At 55.3% G+C, this 23,778-nt stretch overlaps 1 protein-coding gene across 15 annotated transcripts; it reads right to left on the bottom strand.

The window, feature by feature from the left end:
- Window positions 1-1,062: 1,062 nt before the first annotated feature.
- On the bottom strand, window positions 1,063-19,579 carry TPM3 (tropomyosin 3). 15 transcript variants are annotated; one of them, XM_033082653.1, is made up of 11 exons: window positions 19,466-19,579; window positions 18,990-19,115; window positions 13,576-13,709; window positions 12,632-12,749; window positions 12,387-12,457; window positions 10,973-11,048; window positions 10,433-10,495; window positions 10,234-10,303; window positions 8,460-8,538; window positions 6,590-6,653; window positions 3,204-3,729 (listed from the first exon to the last, which is right to left on the bottom strand). In XM_033082653.1, the coding sequence occupies exons 1-11, from the start codon at window positions 19,577-19,579 to the stop codon at window positions 3,679-3,681; spliced, it is 966 nt and encodes a 321-aa protein (XP_032938544.1). In that variant the 3' UTR covers window positions 3,204-3,678. The 15 variants fall into 15 exon arrangements, with proteins under 15 accessions (XP_032938549.1, XP_032938552.1, XP_032938546.1 ...); XM_033082658.2 differs by lacking the exons at window positions 3,204-3,729; window positions 6,590-6,653 and adding an exon at window positions 1,063-2,226; XM_033082654.2 differs by lacking the exons at window positions 18,990-19,115; window positions 19,466-19,579 and adding an exon at window positions 16,949-17,157.
- Window positions 19,580-23,778: the final 4,199 nt, after the last annotated feature.

Genomic DNA, 23,778 nt, shown 5'->3' with positions numbered 1-23,778 from the left:
GCAGAGGAATCTCAGCTCCCACACCTGCAGCATTTCCTCTCCCTTTCTCCACTGACCTTGGTGTCTCCATGTTTTCCCTCACACATTCTCACCTTCTCTTCTCAGACTAGAAGAAAACTGTGTGACTTTGTTTTGATTTAACTCTTAAATGTGTCATCACAGAGGCATTACCAGCCTCTCTCATTGGCCCAGTTTTGGCCAGTGCTGTGTCCATCTTCAGAGCCATCAGGGATTGGCTCTGCTGGACACGGTGGAAACTTCCAGCAGCTCCTCACAGGAGCCACCTTTGTGGCTCCCCTGCTACCAAAAACCAGGCTGTGCAAAAATAAAACAGGGAGATTGGGTAGAAATTGTTCCTTGTGAGAGTGGTGAGGCCCTGGCACAGATTGCCCAGAGCAGCTGTGACTTCCCCATCCCTGGAAGTGTTGAAGGCCAGGTTGGATGGGGCAGCCTGTGACAGGGCTGCACCCCTTCCTGTGAAGACATTTTCTCTGCTGTCCAGTACAAACCTCCCCTGGAACAACCTGAAACCATTTCCTCTTGTCCTGTCCTTGTTCCCTGGGAGCAGAGCCTACTCCCCTCCTGTCAGGGAGGTGTGGAGAGTGAGAAGTTTCCCTCTGAGCCTCCTTTTCTCCAGGCTGCTCCTGGTGTTCCAGCCCCTTCCCCAGTTCTATTCCCTTCCCTGGACATGCTCCAGCCCTGCAAGGTCTTTCTTGTCATGAGGGGCCCAAGACTGAGCCCAGGGTTTGTGGTTCCTCAGCAGTGCCCAGCACAGGGGACAGACACTGCCCTTGGCCTCTTGCCCACCTGGGCACCCACCAGTTTATGTGCAGCTGATGCCAGCCATCACTCCCAGGTTTTTTTTCCAGTTCTCCAACCACTTTTCCCCAAGCCTGGAGCACTGCACCAGGTTATGGTGACCCAAAGACATTGTACCTGGCACTTGGCCTTGTTGTGAAGAGCTGCTCACCCTCTGTCTGGTCTCTGGGCACATACACCAGTCTCCATCCCCACCCTCATCCCCCACAAGCCCACATAGCAAAGCTCTGCAACCAGCAGCCGTGTGGAGGGATCAGTTTTTATTTCAAAAGACAGTAACACAATTTTTTCAATTTAGTATCAAAACACTGGATAGGGGTTTTTGTCTCCAGATTGGCCCCAAAAACTGCTACAACCAAGCAGCATGCTCAAACCACAAGCTGCACGCTGCGAGCGTGACACTGCCACACTCACACCTCACAACCACGACACATCAGCAATGCACAGCAAGATGGCTTGTACTCAATTAAGACAGTAAGAGCAGTCCTGGGCAGGAGGGAAGGCTTGGTTCCCTCCCTCCAGGTAGGCAAAAACACTTCTCCAAGAACACAAGGCTGTTGTACTTAAGCTGTTAAGTGTAACCCCGTGATGAGCAGTGAAGCTTGGTGCATCAGCACTTAGTGAAGGCAGAGTCAGCCCCAGGGTAGCAATGGGTTACAGGGACAGTGGCTTCTCTAAGCCCTTCAGGTGTAGAGGGGAAGGGACACAATCCCTGTGAAGAATCAATTGGTTCAATTGTTCACATAGCTTGGCTTAAAAACAAAAAAAAAACCAAACCCAAAATAAAGATGCCTTTCACCCAAGTTGTTCCTTCCTAACACAGAGTTACCTTAAAGCTGAAAAACTGAACTGTGCTTTTGGCAAACAGCTCCTGGAAAGGAAGTTTTCCCAACAGGCCTTTCATCCCTAGCCTGGCTACTCTGACTTGCAGCCAGAACCATCATATCCATTTCTGCCCTGCCCAAGCAGGGTGGCCCAGAGCCGATTAACAGAAGGTTAATACCAAATTTTAAAGCCAGCCAAGAGCTTTGAAGTGTAGCTCACCAGCCTCACAAGTTATTTGGAATGTTTACAATGGTTGCTACAAAAAAGGTAGTTACAAAATGTGTACATCTCAAACATGCTCTTCCAAACATTATTGCATTGTTTTTTTTCCCTTACTGATGCTGTTTGAAGCTCTGCCCAACCTGGTGGCCTTTAACCCAGGAACAAAGGAGATTTGTGTTTGGTCAAGTTGGCAACAGAAAGTAAACTCGGGTGCCAGGGTTAGAGGGCAGCAGCAGCTGGGCTGGCGTCGCAGGGCGGAGGCAGTGCCAGGGATCCATTACATCTCGTTCAGGTCTAGCAGGGTCTGGTCCAGCATTCTTTGCGTGCAGAGATGCTCCTCTTTGGTGGATTTCAGTTTATCTGGCAGGAAGCAAGAGTCAAGAGTTACAAATCATCACCAAGGAACTGCCAGTCCTTTGCCAAAGAAAAGCTTGTGCCAGCCCCTGCCCCACACGCTGCCGCAGCGATCCTTGGACTGGAGTGCCTGGCTGGGTGCAGCTGGAAGCTCTGAGGTTACCTGGCTTGTGTGTAGCTTGTGTGTAGCCCTTGCCTCTCACACTGCTGGTGCTCCCAGTCACTATGGTCATGGTGCACCTTTAGCCAAAGCTCTAGGCAGTGTTTCACATGCAGGCATCTCTGACTGCAGCCAGCTCTTCCCAGGGCTTCCACACCTCCACAGCTGACACACGTGGCCCAGCAAGGCACCCAAGAGCAACACACACTTGAAAACCACCCCCTGGAACTACAGCCCTCTTCCCTCAGCACAGGGCAGGGATGCCAAGCCCAGCAGCAGGGAGCAGACCGCCAGCCTGGAGGGCAGCGGGGCAGTGACAGGCAGAGAGTGAGGAGTGAGGGAGCTGCACCCTGCCCGACACTACAGGCAGCTGTGCAGTCAATTCTCACATGTTCCTTAAGCCAGGAGGAGAGCAGATCAGCAGCTAGTGCTCTAAGTAGGCTTTATTCCAAAGGTGAGCCCACCCATATCACTGGAGACATCCACACGCTGGGGCGCTGGACACACAGGCTGTAGAAAAATGTCCTTTAGGTACAGGCAGATTCCCAAAGCCACTCCCCACCTCCCCAGGGCCAGAAACTGTGCACAGAGAGAGAGAACAGCTTTCCTCCAGCATGAGCAACAGCAGCATTGAAATACTCCCTGCAGGCACCCAGGACACAGCTTCAGGCTGTGCATTTTGGCACTTGCTGTCAAGATGTTTGTGAGCTTTCTCAACCCATTTCAGGGCTCTGTAGCTGCACTGGGGTCAGGCCTGGGAAGTCACTGCTGCCCCCAAACCTTCTCAGAGAGGATTCCCCTAGACAGGAATGTACTACAGGTGTGCAGTGTCTCACAGACCACAAGGTCAGTCATTTATTGGTAGAAGGCATTGTTCCATGCACCAGGAAATCCTACAGTCATTCAGCTAATAGTAAATTAAGTTGTAGCACTTGACAGGTAGCTTCAAGCAGACTTAAGTCTAACTTCACCCCACCCCTCATTTGGGGGGTGCAGCTATTCTGGTTCCATGGAGGAGCCAGGCAGGACCCCCTAGACAAGCTCAAAAACCAGCCAAGTCTGGGGGTGACTTCACTAAGAATAGAGGTTACCTTTACATATTAAAAAAAAAATGCTTAAATAAATTACAGGATAAATCCAAGAGCCTCATTAAAAAGCAGCAATTGCATAAAATTCGCAAGTCTGCCAGTCTTAATGATCAGATTTCACTGTGGTCCACAGCACTGGTGGTCGAAATAAGCTTGTTTAATGGGATTAGTGGGCCCCTTCTCAGTCACACAGATCATGCAGCGTTAACTTCAGCTCATTAGAGAGCAGGCGGTTTTTCTCAAGCTGGCTGTACAGGCGCTCTGCAGCAGCGACAGGATAAGGGAAACAAGAGGAAGAGAGAAAAAGAGAGAAAGGGAAGGTTAGTAGAGCACCAGGATGAGCAAATTCCATCTCAAAAAGCTGTCTCCATAATGTGTACTTCTGAGGACAGCCTGGGCTATTCCCAAAGGTTTGTGCTTCTCTAATTTGTGCTTCAGTTCAGAAAGATCACAGAGGAAACCAAGTGTGGGCAGAAGTGAAAGTGTTGCCAAAGATGTGCAAAGGCAAAGAAAGGAAGAAGAGACACCAGAAGAGGAGCCTGCAGGCAGGGCTGGGCTGGACCCCAGCAAGGACAGAGATCTGGGATGTGCTTTAAGCCTATTGCACAGTGCAGAAATGAGTCCTGCCACAGCTGTACCAGAAATAGCTTCCAGAGGGAGCCACACCACACTGCAGTGGGATTGGCAGGGTTTGAACAGCAGGACATGCAAACCAGAAGAACAGAATGACAACATCTCATCCCTGGCCTGGAGGACCTCTGAGACCATGCCTGTGCCACACCAACAACCCAGATAGGACTGGAGGCAGCAGCTGCTTCAGGTACAGGACAGAGGGAGTTTTGGAGCACAGGGTTCTCTTTTACATCTGCATTTTACATCTTTTACAACTCCATGAGCAGGGCACAAGCTGCCACTGCTTCTGCAGCTGTGGCCTCTGCAGTCCCTGCCCTTGTAGCCACATCCTCGAGGTCCATGCCAAGCACTCATGCTCATAAGCATGTTTGGTCCCTTTCCAGGATCTGTCACTTCTCAGAGCTGGGTGGCCAAAGTCTGGCCTCACAGCCTGTCAGCCACAACCAGCCACTACAGAGAACACATTCAGCATGATCATTTGCATGGGCAGAGTCCTCTCAGCCTGGCAGCTCAAATTTCTGCACTTAGGGGAATTCCAGGCAGTGAAAAAACCTTACACACCATCTTAGAGCCTGGCAGAACCCACCAGCACCACCTGCAGTGACACATAGTGTGATGCCTCTGCTGGAGGAGTGAGCCTAGAGCACAGCCTTGGCCTTCCCCTCTAATCCTTGTACTATGAGGTCCTAAGACACTCAGGCACCCTCTGAAGTGGAGGTACACTATTCCTCTTTGCTTTCAATCTCAGAATATTTTGCTTTTGAACAAGACCTAGCTGTGTAAAATTCCAGAAAGTTGAGTGGTTTACACGGAGCAGCCAAATCGTGTCACCCTCCCCAGAGTCTGAGCTCAGTCCCTCCAGGGTAACACCTGCACAGAGAGGGGGAAGCTCAACTTCAGCTTCATTCTCAGCTTCTCTCAGTCCTCAGGACCTGCTCTAAGTGCACCTCACTCTGCAGGAGAGGGCAGTAATGCTGATTGATTGTCCCTTCTTTAAAGCCACCAAGGGACCAAGGCAAAGGCAGAGAAGCCAATGATTTTTGTCCTACCACAATCTGGAAGTTGAGGGAAGTTGTGGGTACAAGAAATCTTGGCCCATGCCTTGCACAACAGCCACTATTGCTTGTGAGGGACTCTGGCTTCATGCTGGCTCTAAGCAGCCCCAATGCCACTCCCCAGAATCCAGTGATCCAGGCTGGGCCTGGGTCTCCTGAGTGGCAGAGGATGAGAGTGAACTGTGCTCAGGACTTGGTGCAACACCTCACAGCTTTCAAGCAAACATTCCTGCTTGTGGACAGGGACCTGATGATTCACCCACACAAAGTAGCAGACTGGAGTGTTTAGCATGACTAAACTTCCCAGACTTCAGGAACAGCTTCTCCACACAGAACACCTGCCCAGGTCTGCAGCAGCTATGCCATGTTTGGCCTGCTCCCTTCTCTGCCCAACCCCAGGGCAGCCTCACCAGCTATTCCTGCCTCAGGGAGCCCCAGGACCTGGCCCTCCTGGACAGTTAACCTGTGATTGCAGCATTCCCACATCACAGCACAGCTCACAGTAACCAGCCTGCACAAGCCCAGCAATCCAGTCAGACCAGATGTCTCTAAAACCTCCCAGGTAACCATTGCATCACCCACCCACATACCCATCCACCACCCAGAGTGGATTCCTTCCAGATGAGTGGGGAGAGGGCCTGCCACAGCCCAGCCTTAGATAACATTCCTGGGAACACCACTGTGCAGAGCAGAGCCACCAGCTCCCCACAGCAAGAGTCAGGATGAAATCAGACCTCCCTGTGAGGAGAGAGGCACTCCCTGAGGGCAGGCTGCCACCTCCCACCTGCTGACAATCACAGAAGGGGTGAGATTGAAAGGGACCACTGTGGGTTATCTGGTCAAAGCTCCCTGCTCAGGCAGAGTTACCCCAGAGCACATCACACAGGATTGTGCCCCAATCATTCTGGAATATCTCGAGTGAGGGAGACATCACCCCATCTCTGGGCAATCTGCACAGTTATCAACACAGGAAAGAAATTCTTCCTTATGTTCAGGTGGAACTTTCTGGGCATCAGTTTCTATGTGTTGCTTGTCCTACTCTGGGCACCACTGAGCAGAACCTGGTCCATCCTCTGACACCGTCCCTTCAGATGCTGACAGACAATGATGGGGTCCCCGTTGTCTTAAGAGCTGAGAGTGGAACACTGGACTGGAAGCCTTCACATTTATAAAAGCCCTGCCCCTCCCACAGGATGCAGATCCTCAACTCCAGCTGCAGTTGGGTTACTGAAGAGTTCTGGGTTCTTGCTTTGTGCTTAACAAGGCACAGGTACTGCCCCACATCCCAGGACAGTCAGACCACACTGAAATTCCCCGAATGCTCCCTCCCTTCCCCACCTAGACCTGCTACCAAAGACAGAGTGAGACAGGTGAGTATTCCTGGATTATCCTGACTGCCAGTGCTGTCATATGGTGACCAGAAGGGCACAAACCTGAGAAAGCCACGGGAAGTGTCCCATGTCATCAGAACTCTGCTCACGAAGGGCTCTTCGGGCACTGTGGCAGATGAAGCGATCCAGAAAGGAGAAAGTATTTGACCAACCACCATGAGGCAGCACATACCATTTTTAAAAGGCTGACCAGTGTTTATCATACCAGATCAACTAGCAATAGTGCCAGTGGTGACACAGGCCAGGCATTCACAGCCCAGTGGCAGTGCTCAGTGGGAAGCTCCATGCCACACTCCTAGAAGGATCCTGCAGCCCTCAGCCCCTGCATGAGGAGGGGAGGGCTTTGCAAAAGATTCCCTGGCTCAGATGCTCACAGCCCTGCTGCAGTGCCTTCTCATTCCTGAAGCAAGAGGCCATACAACCCTCCCTTTGGCACAGGCATCACTGCACACTCAACCAGTTCTGTCCCAGTGGAGACCAGCCAGAGCTCACACAGTATTTATTGGCTTCCACATCCTGGCTAATGACTGTCAGGTGTGTGACCTCCCACTGCAAGCCAGCATTTGGCAACTGGTGCTGGTGAACAGTCCAAAGCAGGCAGGAATGAGGAGTGTCTTCAGTCAGGCAGAGCTCCAGGGCCTCCTGCTGCAAGCCCCAGCCTCCCATCTGACCCCACAGGCTCTGTCTGCAGAGCTGCCATCACAGCTTGGAGCCAGCAATACACCTCAAAGAAAAATCCAGCATGCCAGTGAGGTCTGTGCTCCACCGAGGGTGACACAGGTTTGAAAGTAATGCTGAAACAGTTACTCTAAAGCAGCAAGTGGTCACTAAAAACCCATTTCTCAAAAGCAACAGCCATTTGTACAGGAACTGTTTTCCTTAAAAAAGGTGACATCATGCTTGAGCAAGAGGCAAGAGAAATACAAAAAGAGCTTTATGGCTCCACGCAAGATATGCAGATGAGAACGACATCCTCCCAGCTCCCCCGACACAGAAAGGGCAGCCCCTCAGAGCAGGCTGTGTCTGGCACATCAGGTCACACAGAGGGAGCTTTGTTTGGGAGCAAGTGCAGCACAACTGGGGGACTGCTGCTGCTTCCGTGTCTTTACAGCACCCATTCCCAGGGATGCCCTGTGCACAGTAACTGGGAAAAGGAACTGGAATTCAGAGGGAGATGAAGAGAGCGTGAATGCCGGGTGCAGATGCAGAACAAGCCACCAAGCAGAGAGACAAATCCAAAGTGGAGTTTGGAATCACAAGACTTATCTGTGTGAAACAGAAGGAGACACTAATTTTAAGAGAAGCTTCAGTGTTTGTGCACAGCAAACTCTGCTTAGGGAACTCAGGGACACTCGTGTTAAGGCTCTTCTCTACGGGGTGAGAACCTGGCCTCTCCTGGGTTAGTGTAAGGACCAGACGGAGCAGTTGTTAGCAGCACCCACTGCAGATCTGAACACAAAGCTGAGGAGCAAAGTTGCAGAAACACACAAGTTCAGCTACTTCCACAGATCAGTTCATGATCTGGCCCATCTCTGTTGTGGCAATTCCAAAGGAATCCACCTGAGCACTATCACAGCCTCTTCCAGAAGGAATCCTGAGACCATGGCCCAGTGGCTCCAGCAGATGACAAAGCCACATTTCCTGAGAAAGCCTTTCCCAGTGGGAACGGGAATTGCACTTGAATTTAAGTCAGAACCCTTTCAGGCCAGCACAGCACTTGGTTACACATGCAGATCACAAGGACCTAGAGTTAGAGGACAGCATGCTGGGGCACCTTGGGCAGATCTGTAGAAGTAACCTGGACAGCACAGTGCTGTCAATTCTCCAACTATGGAAACCACAGCAAACCAAGCAAGCACTGGCAGTTCAGCCTGCTGAAGCGAGAGGTGAACGCCAGCCAGCTCATATTTACATGGAAGTCATGTCATTCAGGGCGTGGTCCAGTTCCTCACTAATTGCTTTGTACTTCAGTTTCTGGGCATAGAGCTCATCTAGAAGAGTTTAGGAGGAGAACAAAAGGAAAACAATGAGGGAAGGCAAAGGAGTTCTTCCAACACTCTGGGGCAGGAAAAGCAGGATGGGATTCACAAACAGAAGAAAATGAAGTTAGATGTGGAGCCATCACGACTCTGTGTTCACCCCCAACAATGAGCAGGAGGGCTCCATTCCAGCAGCCTGGGGACCCCCAGGATAGCAATCCAGCTCCAAGGACAGCAGAGCCAAGCACTCAAACAAAATCACTTTGTAAAAACAAGCTGTCCAGCTAGGTCAGCAGGAACCAGTGTCAGGAGGAGCAGCAGGAAAGGCAACTCCATCCACTTAGGGAGAAGCTTGTTATACCTAAGGAGAGCACTGATAATTGAGGTGCTTTGTTCTCACCTGTGTCTCAACGCAAAGACTGGCTTGGGAGAAGTCAGTCATGTAATAGAGCTGGGCATCAGAGGAAATTCCAATCCTGCAGGTAGCAGTGAGGTGGGGGAGTAGACTGGCCACACCAGAGCTCTCCATCAGATAATGGAGCAGACAGGCAGCTCTCCGCCTCCAGGGAGGGGCGGGCCTGGAACTGTGCTGACGCATCCCTGAGCCCTGCAGAGCTGGCACAGGCTCCTCCAGCTCTGGCTGCCTGGGCTATAGCACAGCTGGGCATGCTGTTAACAGCCTTGAAGAGCCTGGGGAACTTTGTCAGTTGTCCTAAACTAGTTCACTTCAGCAGCAAGGCTGTAGACCAGAGCCAACTCGCAATCAACAGGTTTCAAGGGCAGCATGCAGGGAATTGGAGGACTTTTTGCAGTTCCAAATAAAAGCTTGTCCTGGATCATGAGGTGGCTCAGATTGCTGCTTGGCTGCAGTTCTGGAACAGCTCAGCTGACACCATTGCTATTTCTAGTTAGTAAGCCTCCAGAGTGACTCCAGACAGTAGGATAGGGCTTTGTATCTCTAAGACCTGGCACTAAAAGACCACAAAGGCACACCTGAGGCCAAGGTAGGAGACCTGTAAGGGTCTTGGTTTACCAGCACCACCACTCCAGCCACAGCAATCTATAGAAGAATCTGGCCACAGTCCCAGATTTAAGGGAGGCAGCTGAAACCTTCTGCTTCTGTGGCTTGGGGCAAGGTTCTGCGATGGCTGGCCTCAGGATTGTTCCTGAGGAACTGTGTGAAGGAATGGGAGGAGGAAAGGAACCCACCTTGGCACAGGCTGACTGTCCCATGGACTGAACTGCTGGAGATTTAACCTTGATTCAGGATTCACACTGGGGAGTCTGAATCTTCATGGGGGCTGTTTCAAGACTCACTGACTCCTGTGCTTGACTTGCAAGACACCATTTGCAGTGGCCAGCACATGCATGACCTTCTGCACACAAGGATGTTACTGTGACCAATTCTTACAAGTTCAGGTGTTTCTTTCCTATGCCACTCCTTAACTGGATTAAGCTGGAGCACAGGGATCTAGTTACATTCCTGAGGACATCACTACCAAAATACACCAGCTATCCAGATAAGGCCAGATGTCTGGATAAAGAGCTTGAGACCTGCTGCAGCACAGCTGAGGAACTGTTTTCAGAGCAGATGCTCCCAGTAATGAGGGGCACAGCAGCCTCTCCACTCTCCAGCTACCTGAGAGATAGCCCTCCTTAGCTTCTCACTCAACACACATTCTTTGGTTTCCTATCTCCAAACTGTACCTTCCAGATCATCAATGGTCTTCTCCAGCTTGGCTACAGAGCGTTCAGCAAATTCAGCACGGGTCTCCGCCTGCCAGACAGAAATAAGCCATTAATGCAATAGTCTAGCAAGGACATGGAGTCTCCCACCCTTCACATCTCTTCCCAGCCAAGCTGAGGCCAGCTCACCCAGCTGGACCATCCTGACATGATCACTCACCTCTTTGAGTTTATCAGTCAGAATCTTGATCTCTTCTTCATATTTATCCTCTTTTTGAGAGTACTGTGGAAAAGGAATCAGCAGTCAGCAGCCCCAGATACCTCCCTCTCCATAGAGCCCACACTACAGAGGGCAACACAAACTCCTCACTGCAGTACACATGCCAACAGAACCTTCCAACTGGGTTCTGTTGTTCACATCCTCACCCAAGTCCAACAGGACCGGGCCAGGCGGCAAATCTCACATCATGCATGGAACACAAACTTGGATGCAGAAAAATTCTCATCTTAACATTTTAGCAGCTTACACATCTGGCTGATTGAGTCTGCCCCAAGGCAGGGAAGGGCAGCCAGGTTTCCTGCACCCCAGTTCCCACAGCCCTCCAATGAAATATGTCAGCCCTCCCAGCAGAGCAAGCACAGCGCTCCTGGCTTGCTTAAGAGTGCAGTTGAATCATTTCCACCCCAGTGGGTGCTCTGCTGTTCACACACCCTCCTAGCACAACAGCAATGTTTCTGGCCCTGGGACAGGCAGCCCTACCTTCTCAGCCTGAGCCTCAAGAGACTTGAGATTGTTGGTGACATTCTTCAGCTCCTCCTCCAGCTCGGAACATTTACTGTGGGGTTTTGTAAGGAAAGGGGGGAAAAAAAGGAAAAGAAGAAGTGGGAGGGAAAGACAGGAGACAAGAAGTGAATCCACGTGCAGGGAAGACCAGGAAGTTCTTTAGGAGACTGTCTGAGATCAGACTGGATGGGACCCTGCTTTGAGGCACCTCTGCAGAAAGCAAGTTCCCTTTTTGCCTCGAGCTCATGTTTGAAGTATTCTGCCAGCACATGCACGGGGCACAGAGCTGAGCAGTGAGATGTGGACACAGGTTTCTGCCAGACTTTGAGTCTCCAAAGAGAAGCTTCACATTTAGTGTGCTTCATGGAGGGAAGCTGTTCTGGTGGACAGAAGGACAGCCACCACCACTCAGAAAGGGATATTTATGGGCAGAGAAGACAGAATGTTCCAGGAGAGAAAGAGAGAGAGAAGCAGTTAAGCTGAGGGGAGGAGCACACTAAGGAGACCACATGAGTTCTGGTTTAATGGTTCAAGAAGGGAAAGGTTAGTACCTTTTCTTCGGCAAAAGACAGACACTTCAAGTTCTGGTCCATCACTCTGATCTGCTCCTGCAGCTCCCGGCAATGACTGTTAGTGACGGTCACACAAGGGCACAAGCCAGGTAGGGGCAAGGTCAAAAGGAGCACCAAAACCACACCACCACAGAGCAAAAAAGGGGGTGGGAGGAAACACAAAAAAGTCATGGTCACAACATGCACATCTGGGCAGGAAGCACAGTGCTGCTGCTGCGTACACACCAACTGTGTTAAACAAGGCCCAGAGCACGGAAAGGCCCTGACCAGCTCCTCAATGATCAGCTAAAGCATCCAGACACATGAAAGGGGCCCAAACACCAGGGTTTGTGTCTCTGCTCTGAGCACAGGAAGCCCAGATTTCTGCTCAGCAGTGCAGAAGCCTGTTGTGGTTACTGCAAATACTTGGAGAGGCCCAGAGACCAGCCTGAGCCGCAGCTCTGCCCTCAGCCACCCCATGTGCCACTTCAGCCCCTGGCCCAGGAGGCCTCTGCCACTTCAGGACAAGCACTGTGCTCTGTAGCAATGTGAATGATCTTGTGACTGCACACACAAAGCAGTGCTGGTGAATACTGAGGAGAGGGAGGCTCTCCAGCCTCCATGCAAAGGGGCAGAGCTCCACCCAAGGCAAATCACATCACAAACTCCTTGTCCTAGGTGGAGCTAATCCTGTTTCAAGGAGGGAAGTGCTTTCATTCCTTTCCTTTGCAGACCTAAACCCACCCTGTGCTTCAGGCCTTGTGTAACAAGGTTAGCAATGCAGTGTTAGTTCCCATGCAGAGGCAGACCTGCCAGGTGCATGCAAGCAGGCTACTCACGACTCTGCGAGCTCGGCTCTCTCTTCAGTACGCTCCAGATCTCCTTCAATGATCACCAGTTTCCGAGCAACCTGCAAAGGAGAATCGGAGTCAAGAGGAAGGAGAATAGTACTGCACCTGTAGGCTCTACATAGCAGTGAATGGAAGGAATGCCTGCAGGAGTCACTGGAAGCTTTTGGCCAAGCAGAGTACTGATGTAGCTCTGCTGACCAAGTCAGTCATACTAGAGCACCTGAAGGTCTCACCTCCTCATATTTCCTGTCTGCCTCCTCTGCAATGTGCTTGGCTTCCTTGAGCTGGATCTCCTGCAGTTCCATCTTCTCCTCATCCTTCAGAGCTCTGTTTTCAATGACTTTCATGCCTCTGTCCAAAAGCAAGCACAGGGAAGGAAGATGTGTAAAAAAATTCTTGGGACCAGCCAGCAGTGCAATGAGTTTCAGAGCATTAACAGCACTGCCCTGGTAGCACATTGCTTCCCAATAGGCCATGACCCCTCTGAGTGCAGAAGGTGGCACAGGAAGGCAGAGGCTGCTGGGCTGATGTGAATACAGCAACCTCAGTTGTTTGGAATTAACTGATTCTTGGAACATTCCTCCAGCAGACCACCGGGTTCCCAAGCCAAGGGAAGTGCAGTGCTGCTGAGAACAAGCCCAGCTGTCTTAGGGACTCAGCACAGCCAAGCCAAGCACTTCCCCATCTGGAATGCAGGAAGAGCCAAGTCTGCCTCTATGGCAAGCCACCAGCTGGGTCAGGCTGCTCACGGTGTGTCCATGAGGAAGCACATCAGACAGCTGGAAGTGGACCACACCCCTCTGAATTACATGCCAGGTCAGGGGACATCTGCCAGTTAGAGAGCATGCTGGCAGAGGCAGATGGAAGAGAGGTTGCCCCACCAGCAGCCACCTTTACAAGGCAATGGTGTCCCTGAACCCATGTATTTCTCCTCCGCTGGAGGTGGGGATGCATGCTGGCACATGGCACTTCTGCTCCTTAGCCTCGGGTTCCAGGACACCCAAAGCCATCAGCAGCCTCAGGTTCATCTGCATTGTTTAAGCTGCTCTGCATAAACAGGCACCAACTCCCACATCCAGCCTTGATGTGGGATCTCCTCCCCCACTCTGGGAAGCCCAAAAAGTTGATGGCACTGGACCCTCAGTGTTTGACAGTGCGAGCAGGAGCCCTTGCTCACCTTTCACTCTCATCTGCTGCCTTCTCTGCCTCTTCCAGCTTTTGCAGAGCTGTGGCAAGGCGCTCCTGAGCTCGGTCCAACTCCTCCTCTACCAGCTGGATACGGCGATTCAAAGACGCCACTTCAGCCTCAGCCTGGAGGGAGCAGAGGAGGGTACTCAGCCTGGGCAGGTTTAGCAGTTCAGGTAGGGCAGCTGAGATCTGCCATCGGCTCAGCAGCAGCACACAGGAGCCCAAAGCAAACCTAGGATGCTTTAGCCACTCTCCCAGAGGTGAGCAGCACACTTAGCTCTGTAACATTTCCCGCACGCTTTTCCCGCACAGCAGCCTTCCTGCAGGATTCTCACTGTCAGCCTGCACTGCTCTGACAGTCAAAGCCATACACACTAAGGAGATGAGTTACACCAAGAGCTGCCTCTGCAGCTGCCAGGATCCTGCCAGGCCATTCATCACAGCCCTGTTTATCCAGAGGGTGGTGACAGCTGCCACTTAGCAGAGAGTCAGTTTACTGCTGTGATCTGGACATGAGCATTTCTTGAGGCAAACCCTTTCACCAGCAAGGTGAGAAGGATTAACATGTTCAGGGATGTGCCAAGCTGTACTGGGTGCTGGCAGGCTGGGTTGGCCATAGGTGCTGCCCAGCCCTAGGGCTTGTCACTGCACTGCCCACAGCCCCAGCAGAGAGCCTGCAGTGCTTGAGGCTTCCTTCCTCCCAGTGACTCACTAACAATCCAGAGAAGGAGCAAAAGCCTTCTCCAGTCTTGAGACAGGTCGAGGAGGCTGTTCCTCAGCAATAGCTGCCTTGGTTTAGTCATACACATTGGGGGCTGGTGAAACTGCTGGGGAAGCTGACAACCTGCAGATATTTGCCAGAAATGTGACTGAGGTTTTAAGGAACTGGCATAGATCAGAGGCCATCCCACCCCTCAGCCACTGCAATCCATGTCCTAGGCAGCCTTCAAAGAGGCCACAAGCCAGTCCCCATGGCACTATGCTGGCAACAGAGGTGGTGGGGAACGCAGACCACGTAGCTTTGTGCTCAGTTCATCACTCGTGCAGCACAGCCACTTGCTTGTGCTCAGTGAGGCAACACAGCACTGCCATCACCCTGTGGCTTGCTCCAGCGTTGAGTCAGAACACAACCAGGGCAGATACAGAGGACAGGAACTGCCCTTCAGTGTTGCTGAAAAAGTACCTCAAGGCCAAAGATGAAAATCCCTTCAGTGGCACTCCTCTTCTGGATCAGACCCAGACTAAACAGACAACTGCAAACTTGCTGCAATCTTTTTGGGACCCTGGGGGCATGACCTGATTGGCCACAAGGCCCCTGCTTACAGCCACATCCACCTTAACTCCAGCCAAAGCCCACAGGAACCCAGACGTTTTAGGGACTGTGACACCCCAGCAGAGCCCCGTTGGGGAGTCCAGAATCCTGCTCCCCAACAGGATTACAAAGGCAGGCAGGACTGCGGCCATTCCAGGGCAGCACTGTAATCTTCTGCAAAGACCCAGCCACAGGCACATGCCAGACAAACACGAAATACCCCAGCTGCACATAACAAAGCATCCTTCCCCTGCTCCTCACCGTGCTGGAGAAGGGAGGGGCAAGGAGCAGAGTGATGAAAGGCGCCAGTGTTAGAGCGGGGCCCAACACTGGTTGTGTCCAGTGCCCAGAGGGACTGTCCAAGTTCTCCCCTCTGGTGGCACTGAGGCACCCCTGGCAGGTTCTTAGACCAGGCTGGGAGAGCACAGAGGAGCTCCCATGCAGGTGCACCCAGCTCTGGAGAAGCCCACACCCCTCTGGTGCCCACAGCCAACACCCACCCCGCTGAAAGGGGAAGTGGTCTGCCTGAAGAGGAACACAGTACCTTAAACAGAACCAAGAAGGAGACTGCCTCACACCCATTTTTTCTCTATTACAGGGGCTACCTTTGAGGTGGAGGACCTCCTCCCTCCTCCTTCCAGGCAATGGAGACACACCAGTACAGTGGGCCTCCACTTCCTGACCCTCTGAACTGCATCACTTAGCCCTGACTTCCTGCAGGCAATGTTCAACCCACCCAAAAACCACCCTTAACTTTGAGGAAGTGCCTCTCCCCTGCTGCAGAAGAGCTCTTACACCTCCTGTTCCGCTGCTTTTCTCTAGATACAGATGAAACTGTTAGGCTTTCCCAAAGCACGGGGTGACCCTTTCAGGTGACTCTTCCAGGCACCCCTGATAAAAGTGGTGTGTTTCTGTTATTCCACACTTCCTTCACGAAGGCAGCCCTGGATCAGGGAGCACCTGGAGCCCAACAAATCAAGTGAGAAGCTTATGCAGGCCTTTTTGCTCCCCAAAGATATTTAAGAGGACTCCCCAGGACTCGTGGCCAGGCAAGCCCTGGGTGCCATACTGGGAGCACTGGTTCTCTCCCCAGAAGGAGGTTCAGCTGGGAGAAACACGCCTGTACCCATGACAGTGCTGCTATTGCAAGGAGAATTCCTTATGTGGCTGCAAAGAAAGAGCCAGCTGAGACCTGGGAGTGGCAGGAGCTTCTGCCATGGGCCTGGGCAGCAGAGCCCGACCCATCCCCAGCAGTGCCACAGCGCTGTCACCGACAAAGGCTCGAGCACTCGGGGGGAGGGCTCAGCTTCACGTTTGGAATACAGCAAAGTCACTGCAAATTCAACGAGCCACACTCAGATTGGAGCGAGGACCCGCCCGTGTCACCCCAATCCCTGTCCCCAAAACGCCACCAGCCTCGCCAGTGTCCCAGACCCTCGAGACCACCTCGAGGTGCTGCCCGTGTCACCCCATCCCTGTCCCAGCCTTTCCGGTGCTCCCAGCCCGGCTGTAACCGGCTGCCAGCTCAGATCCTGCTGTCGCTGCTCCCTCCTTCCTCCCATTCAGGCAATGCTGCCCCAGCCCCTGTCTTGCCCCGCGGCCGCCGCTCTGAGGGGCTCGGAGAGCCGGATCCGGGCAGGATGCGGAGTTCGGGAGTGCTCCAGAGGGCTCCTGCGCTGGCTCCATCCCGGGGGAGCCCGCTCATTCCTTCCATCTTACCCGCGCAGCTCCGGCCTCGGGGCCGCACAAGATGGCCGGGGCCTCCCCCTCCCCCCGGCCGGGTCCCCCGCTGCTGCTCCCGTCCCGGGACACCGGTAACAGCAAAACTACGACAAGACCGATCCCCACCCCGGCCTCGGTGTCTGCTCAGCACCACGGGCGGGTCCCAGGGACCCAGAGAAAGCCACGAACACAGAGCAATCGCCCCGATCGCAGCGGACAGCTGGGCACGGCTCAGCATCTCGCCGGCACTCCCGCGGCTCAGAATGACCCCCGGCCCCGGGCGCGCCGCCCGTCCCGCTCTGCCCCCGCGCGGCGGCCCCGGCGGTACCTGCTCGCGGTTGCGGCGCTCGGCTTCCACCTCCCGCTGCAGCCGCTCCGCCCGCTCCTCCGCATCGTCCGCCTGCTGCTGCAGCACCTGAATCTTGCGCTTCACCGCCTCGATAGTGGTGGCCCCCGCCATGCTCGGTCCCTCCGCTCCAGCCCCGCCACCCCCAGACACCGGGACCGCGCCCGGAACGGCCGGACGGAAGTGACGTCACTTCCGCCTCGCCCCGCGGGCGCGTTACCGGGGAGATGAGGAGCGGCCGCCGCGCCCGGGGCGTGGCGGGGGCACCGGGACAGCGGGGATGGGGGCACCGGCACTGGGCGGGGGACACACACCGGGATCGGCCCCGGTACGACGGCAACACGCGAGAACTGGGCAGCGGCACCGGGGTCTGCCCCACGGGGACCTGGGTCCACCGTGTGGGCGTGGGGGCACCGGGACTGGCCTCATGTGTCACAGGTCCAGGCACAGCCTCACAGGGCCCGGAGGATCCACACGGGCTTCCCTGCCCTGCCCCACGCAACCACCCCTCTCACCCGAACACCCCTCAGCCCCGCGGGCTCCGTTTGGGCCCGGCCTCGCCTCTCCATTCCCGGAGAATCCCCAGGCTCTGCTCCAGGAGCCCACAGCTCTGCAGCAGACCCTGCTCCTTCCTTCCACCCAGGAACAGGGCTGTGGCAGCCAGGCTCCCGCTTCATTTCTATGTGTCAAATCCCAGTGGTGCAGCTGCCTGAGCCGAGATGAAAACCCTGCTGTCTCAGGGCAGGTAACACTGTGAAGATCAGCATTCATCAGAGCTGGGAGCTGTGTTCCGCGGTGTCATGGAGCCCCCCAAGAGCTCGATAAACACATCATGGAGCCCCCCAAGAGCTCGATAAACACATCATGGAGCCCTGTTATTCCCCACAAAGCCTATCAGCCGTGCTTCAAGCATGTGGGTAGAAGGGAAAGGCTGCGGGCTGCTGGCCTGAAACCCTCAGCAGCCAGGCAGGTACATCCTCCAGCAGCGTTTGCCTGGGATGGCTCATATGGCACAGCATGTTTCCAGGGATGAGGTGGGAATCAAAAGGGCTCAGTTGGGGTGGAAGCACCTGGGAGGCAGGTCTGTCCTTTTCAACACTCCAGAGTGCAAAACTCAGAGCTGGGGGAAACTGGGGGACCCCCATGGGCCACCCAGGAAAAGGGGCTCCAGGCATACAGAGAGGGATCCACGAGGAAGCAAATGGGGATGTGGTGACTGTAGAGAAAATGCCAACGAGGAGCAGGGGGAGGCAAGAAGGGTGTGAGGGAGGGAAAGGGCTCCTGAGAGTTTTACAATGCTGCACTTGATGCAAGCCGATTCCAGTGCAGGGCTGGTGGCAGGGACCTACAAGCAAAGCTGCAGGGTGACAGATGTCCCAGGGCTCTGAAGCTCCCAGCTGAGAGCAGCCCAAGTGCTGTTCTGGGGGTCAGACACTTCCCCACGGGCACGGTGGGAGAGGACAGCTCCTGCCTTCTCTGCATCAGAGATGGGCTGCATCGCTTTGACACTGGAGCCCAAGACATCCCGGCCCCACAAGGACTGCCAGGTCCTGACAGGTGATGAGCGGCGCCTCATGCCTCGTGATGGCAGGAGAGCGGCCGCTGGGTGAAACCCTGCACCGCTCGCACCATTGTTTTCCTGGAAACAGCGGACAACAATAGCCGGGCTGTGCAGTGCTCACGCTGCCCATGAGCCTCTGCTCGCAGGGGGATGAGGGCTCCCCCCTCCTCCTTCTCCTTCTCGGAGCTCGGCTTCTCCACCCCCAGCCGTGACTCAGAGTTTCCTGGGAACACGTGGACCCCACATCCCGCACTTGATGGGTTGCTCGCTGCCCGGTTCTGCCCTCCGGATGCATCCTTCACGGGGCCATTCTCTGCTCCTAGACACCCACACAGCTTTACCGGGAGTGCACTGAGCCGGACGGGGACCTTCCTGTGTCCCCAAGGCATGGGAAAGGGATGCAGTCCCACCAGGAAGGGGGGCAAGGCAGCGCTCAGCTTGCACCCTGCACCCCATACGTACATCTGCCGCCTTCTTCTCTGCCAGCTCCAGCTTCTCCTGGGCGTCTTTCAGGGCCTCAGAGTATTTGTCCAGTTCATCCTCTGTCCCCTTCAGCTTCTTCTGCATGGCAGCTAGCTCATCCTCCAGCTGGAAGGACAGTGGTGTCACCACACGTGGACACCACTCTGAACCCCTAAACCCCAAGAGAGTCCTGCCTACCCATCCCAGGCTCAGCTCTGCCCCATGCCATCCCTCCTGCCCCATCCTTGGGACCTGCTCTGCCCCACAGTGTCTGTCCCTTTGCCACATCCCACCAACTGTCAGGGACTGAGCCCTGGACAGCCCTCGGGGTGCTCTCAAGCTATGGGATAGTGGCAGCTGTAGCACTCCCATACCCCAGGCAGAGTCTCTGATGGGTCTGGGCTCAGCGTGACCCAGCACAGGCAGAAGCCACCCCCCAACACCCCTGGGCTGGGGGCTGTGGCTGTCTGCCCTACCTGCTTGCTCCGCTCCTCCGCCTGCTTCTGCTCAGCCTCTGCCTGTTCTGCCCGGTCCAGGGCATTCTCCTTGTCCAGCTTCAGCATCTGCATTTTCTTCTTGATGGCCTCCATCCTTGGTGGGACACAGCAGTGGTGGGCAGCAGGACGCAGGACAGACAATGGTTGGGTAGGGCAGCTGTGTTGCCTGTGCCCCACTGACTGTTTATCAGCTCTGCCGGGCACAGGGGCTTTGCCTTTCTTGGGCTGACCCGCCTCCCCACCTTCCCAAAAAGTCTGTGCTCAGGACCCATTGTGCATCCCGGGGGCTACGAGTGGTCACAGCCTTATTTGGGCTCCCGAGGACAGCTGGGGTGTTATAAAAAGAAGCAGCAGGTCTGCGAGAGGGGGTCCTGCATTGTCCCAGGTGCCCCCTCCCCCGATGCAATGGGACACCCTGGCTGGTGACCCAAGCGCTTGCTCAGGAGGTTGAACTGTGTCCGTGCAGCACTGGCACGAAATCCTCATCCCCCATTTGCCTTCCTGGCAGGGGGTTAGGTTGTTTTGGTGCCCCTGGACTGACATTTACCCCTGCCCGGGGGCGGCATGGAAAAGGGCAAGATCATCCTGGCTCTATTTTGGGAGCAGGGGCCTGGCCGAGAATGTTTGGCTCTGCAGGGAGCAGCAGGGGAGACTGCACCCAGCAGCAGGGGCAGAGCCCCCCAGGAGCCCACTGAGGCCTGAGCCCAGCTCTGGCCATGCTGGTGCTTGGTGCTGAGGTGGAGAACGCTGTTGACAGCTGGAGGAGCAGATTCCCCAGGGGCAGGGAAGAATTCTCAGGGCTAGTGGTGACACTTTGTCCACAGTCGAGGAATTCGCCGGCCCAGAGGTCCCACTGGCTCCATAAATTGGTTAGGATCTCCCATGGAAGAGACCCACTGCTCCCACCCAGGGACAGATCTTGAGGGCTAAAGGGGTCAGCATCCAGGGACCTGCAGGACAGAGACCTGGTGGAAGCTCCGGGCACCCTGGGCAGGGCACTGGAGGGGACAGTGCTCACCAAGGGCCCTGAGCAGTGGCTGCACCTCCATAAATAACCCCCCCATGCCAAGGCAGTGGAAGCAGAGCTGGGCACAGGGCCACGGGCCTTTGTATTGTCATCATCCCTGGCGTGAGCGGGGGGACAGGTGGCAAGCGTTGACACCGCTGCCATCCCAAACCTCCGCCAACCCCCAGGACGGCTCTGGGCTCCCCCTCTCGAGTCCCATGGAGATGGGGAGACAGGTTTTGTTGTGGCAGTTAGGACTAGCAGAAGGTGCAGGACAGGGTGCAGAGGGCCCCCCTGCCTGAGGCAAGGCACAGGCAGCATCTGGCCAAGCTGGTGCTGGGCGTCCCTGGCGCTGTAAGAATATGTTTGATATTTAGTTGGTTTTCCAATAAAACAACCTAATATCAAACATATCAGACAGAGACAGGGGCAGATGGAGGTGGGAAGACCTGGAGCTCTGCTGCCTGTAAAAGAAAAGAATACACTGAGAGCTGGGGTGGGAGTGGTACCCAGGTATAACCCCCCGAGGCACTGCAGAGGCAGCACCCAGCCTCACCTCAGTGCCTGGAGCTTGCTGGGAACTGTGCGGTGCTCGGGATGCAGTGCTGGAGCAGGAGGCGTCCTGTGGCTGGGATGAAGCTGGAGCAGGGCAGTGCAGGCTTGGTCTCCTGGGATGGCATGTCAGGGCACACCGTGACACGCACTGGCATGGAGTAGCATGTCATGGCAGGCAGCGCTGGGACCAAAGGAACCCCACATCCATCACCACCTTACCTGGGCTGGCTTGGGGAACTCTGCTGCGCTCTGGCTCGGGGGTCGCCTGGCCGCTGTTTATAACTGCGCTCGGCTGCACTGAGCAGAGGGACGTGGCCAGCGACAGCCCTGGCCCTGCACACGTGGCCTCGTTCCCATTAATTACCACCCATTGACGTCCCCTGCCCCCTCCATGGACCCCCGCGCCCTTGCCGCCCAGCGCTGCGGGTCGATGCGGTCGATGGCCCCGCGCCGCCTGCTCCAGCCCCTGCTCGCACTCCCTGTCATTAGCGGGGCTGTCGATATTGGGGGACCAGCCCTGGCCTGCAGGCCCTGTGCCACCGAGGGGCTGCACATGACCCTGCTCAAGGACGAGTCCCATTGACACAGGGGAGTTGTGCCTCATATCCCCTCACTTTGGGGGAGCTGCTGGAACTCACGGGAGTATCTCTTCCAAGGAGCAGCTGGAGGGGCTGCCTGTCACCCTGCCGCATCCATGTTGAGGATGGATGTCACTCATGCTGGGTGACAGAGGCAGGACCCCGACCCACACTGAGGTTGCTGTTGGGACCAGGGTGGTGGTGTCCAGCGCCAAGGACACACAGGATATCATGGAGCCTCCCCACACCACAGCAGTGCTTTACTGCAGTGGGAAGCATCAGGGAATGGCACAGGGGGCTTTGTGGAGGCTCAAGCTTTGGGGGACCAATGGAACCAGACATAGGACAGCCAGAATCCTGAGTGCCATGGGATGAACAGGGACACAGCCTGGCCTTGGGGGTCAGGGGCTTCAGCCCCCTGAGGTGGCCACACAATGAGGTGGCAGTGGGGACAGCAGGGACACACGTGGCAGCAGCAGTGCCAGAGCCGGGGGCATGTGTATGGCAGTGGGTGATGTGATGCAGCCTGACAGCCGAGCTAATGAAGGGCCGTGGGCGGGGGGCGCCGGCCCAGCAGCCCCCAGCCCTGTCAATAAGCAGAGCCAGAGCAGGCACTGATGGGCCCTGGGGCTGGGAGACACCAAGGTCGGGCACAGCAGAAGGGATGGGAGGTGGGGTACAGGGCCCTCCCAGCTGGGGAGCAGACAAAGATCCTGGGATGCCTGGATGGCAAGTGGGGACAGGGAGCATTGCACCCAGCCCAGACAGGCTTCTCTCCCTGCTGCTGCAGGGCTGTGCCACATGGTCAGGAGCACTGTGGCACACGGCATGGCGCAGCAGGACCTGTGCTGGGACGGGGACCCAGAGTAGAGCACCAGGTCTGGTGAGGCACGCTGGCTGTGCTGCCACCTCCTGGTGCAGCCATGGGCGAGATGAAGTGTGCAGGATCCAGGGCACCCACGGTTGCAGGCGACATATCTGGATCCCAGCCACAGGAATTGTGCTGGGCTGTGTCTTCCCCCCACTGCTGCCCTGGGCTGTCGCATGTCACACATGCAGCAGACACAGCCTGTCTTGCTCAACACGTTTTATTCTCAGTCAGGAGCTGGGCAATGCCAGGCCAGTGCTACACACTGAGCTGAGCACGCAGAGCCGCTCCACATAGAAGGCTTTCCCCTGCTGGCGCAGCTCTTGCTGGTGCTGTAGGTGCTCATTCAGGACAAGCTGGTACAGGGCATCTCGGCGGATCTGCAGGGTACAGGGGCTGTGCTGAACTCCCACATCCCCCAGCTCATCAGCCCTGGGAGATACCGTTCCCCAGGATGTAGTGGAGCAGGACAAGGGAGGCACCCACCCTTGGCAGCAGAGGGCTGGGGACCCCAACTGTACCAACCAATGCCCAGCCTCACCAGTGCCTGCTCCCTGCCTGCAAGGTGCAGCTCCAAGTCCACACGCCTCTTCAGCCGTGGCTCCATGAGGCGCTGCAGCACCCCAAGGGACGATGCCCAGCACTTTGGGTGTTCCCTAGCCTCCTGCCTACAGCTATTGACACAGAGTGGGCAGGTCAGGGATACAGAGATGTTCCCCCCAGCCTGCCCTGTGTTAGGGCTCCTCATTGCCCACAGATCCCCAGAAAAGGGGATTCAGCCCCCAGGGTGCTTTGCCAGCTCTACTTCTCCAGGAGCCTTGCGCCAGCATCCCCATTTGCCTGGACGTGCAAAGAGCAACATTTGCGTGGCCTGGGGTTTAACCTGCACCAGGGCACACTGTCCCCACCTGGTCCCAGGACAGCTTCCATCTCCCCAGCTCCTGCCTTGTCTGATCTCCTGTTGCAATGAGGAGCTCTGGCTGTTTGGTACTGCCATGGCCCCCTGGAACGGCCACCGTGTTAATGGAATAGCTCGGTGTTAATGGAATAGCTCGGCAGTAACCGCACCCTGGTTACAGGTAACAGCCTCCCAGTTACTGTAAGGGTGGAACCCTGGTTACCATAACTACGTGCCAGTTACTGTCATGGTATCTCAGTTACCAGAGCAGCAATGGCAGCACGCTAGCTACCATCAATGGCATCCTGGTTACTCTGTAGCAGCTTCGAGAGGGATGCAGCTTAGAGATGGAGCCCTGCAGTCAGAGGCCGGTGGCACACATCCTAC

Source organism: Catharus ustulatus, chromosome 30 (genome assembly GCF_009819885.2).
Source record: "Catharus ustulatus isolate bCatUst1 chromosome 30, bCatUst1.pri.v2, whole genome shotgun sequence".
Lineage (NCBI taxonomy): Eukaryota > Metazoa > Chordata > Aves > Passeriformes > Turdidae > Catharus > Catharus ustulatus.
Note: the sequence above shows the minus strand (reverse complement) of the source record. Positions and strands in the feature narration are given on the sequence as shown.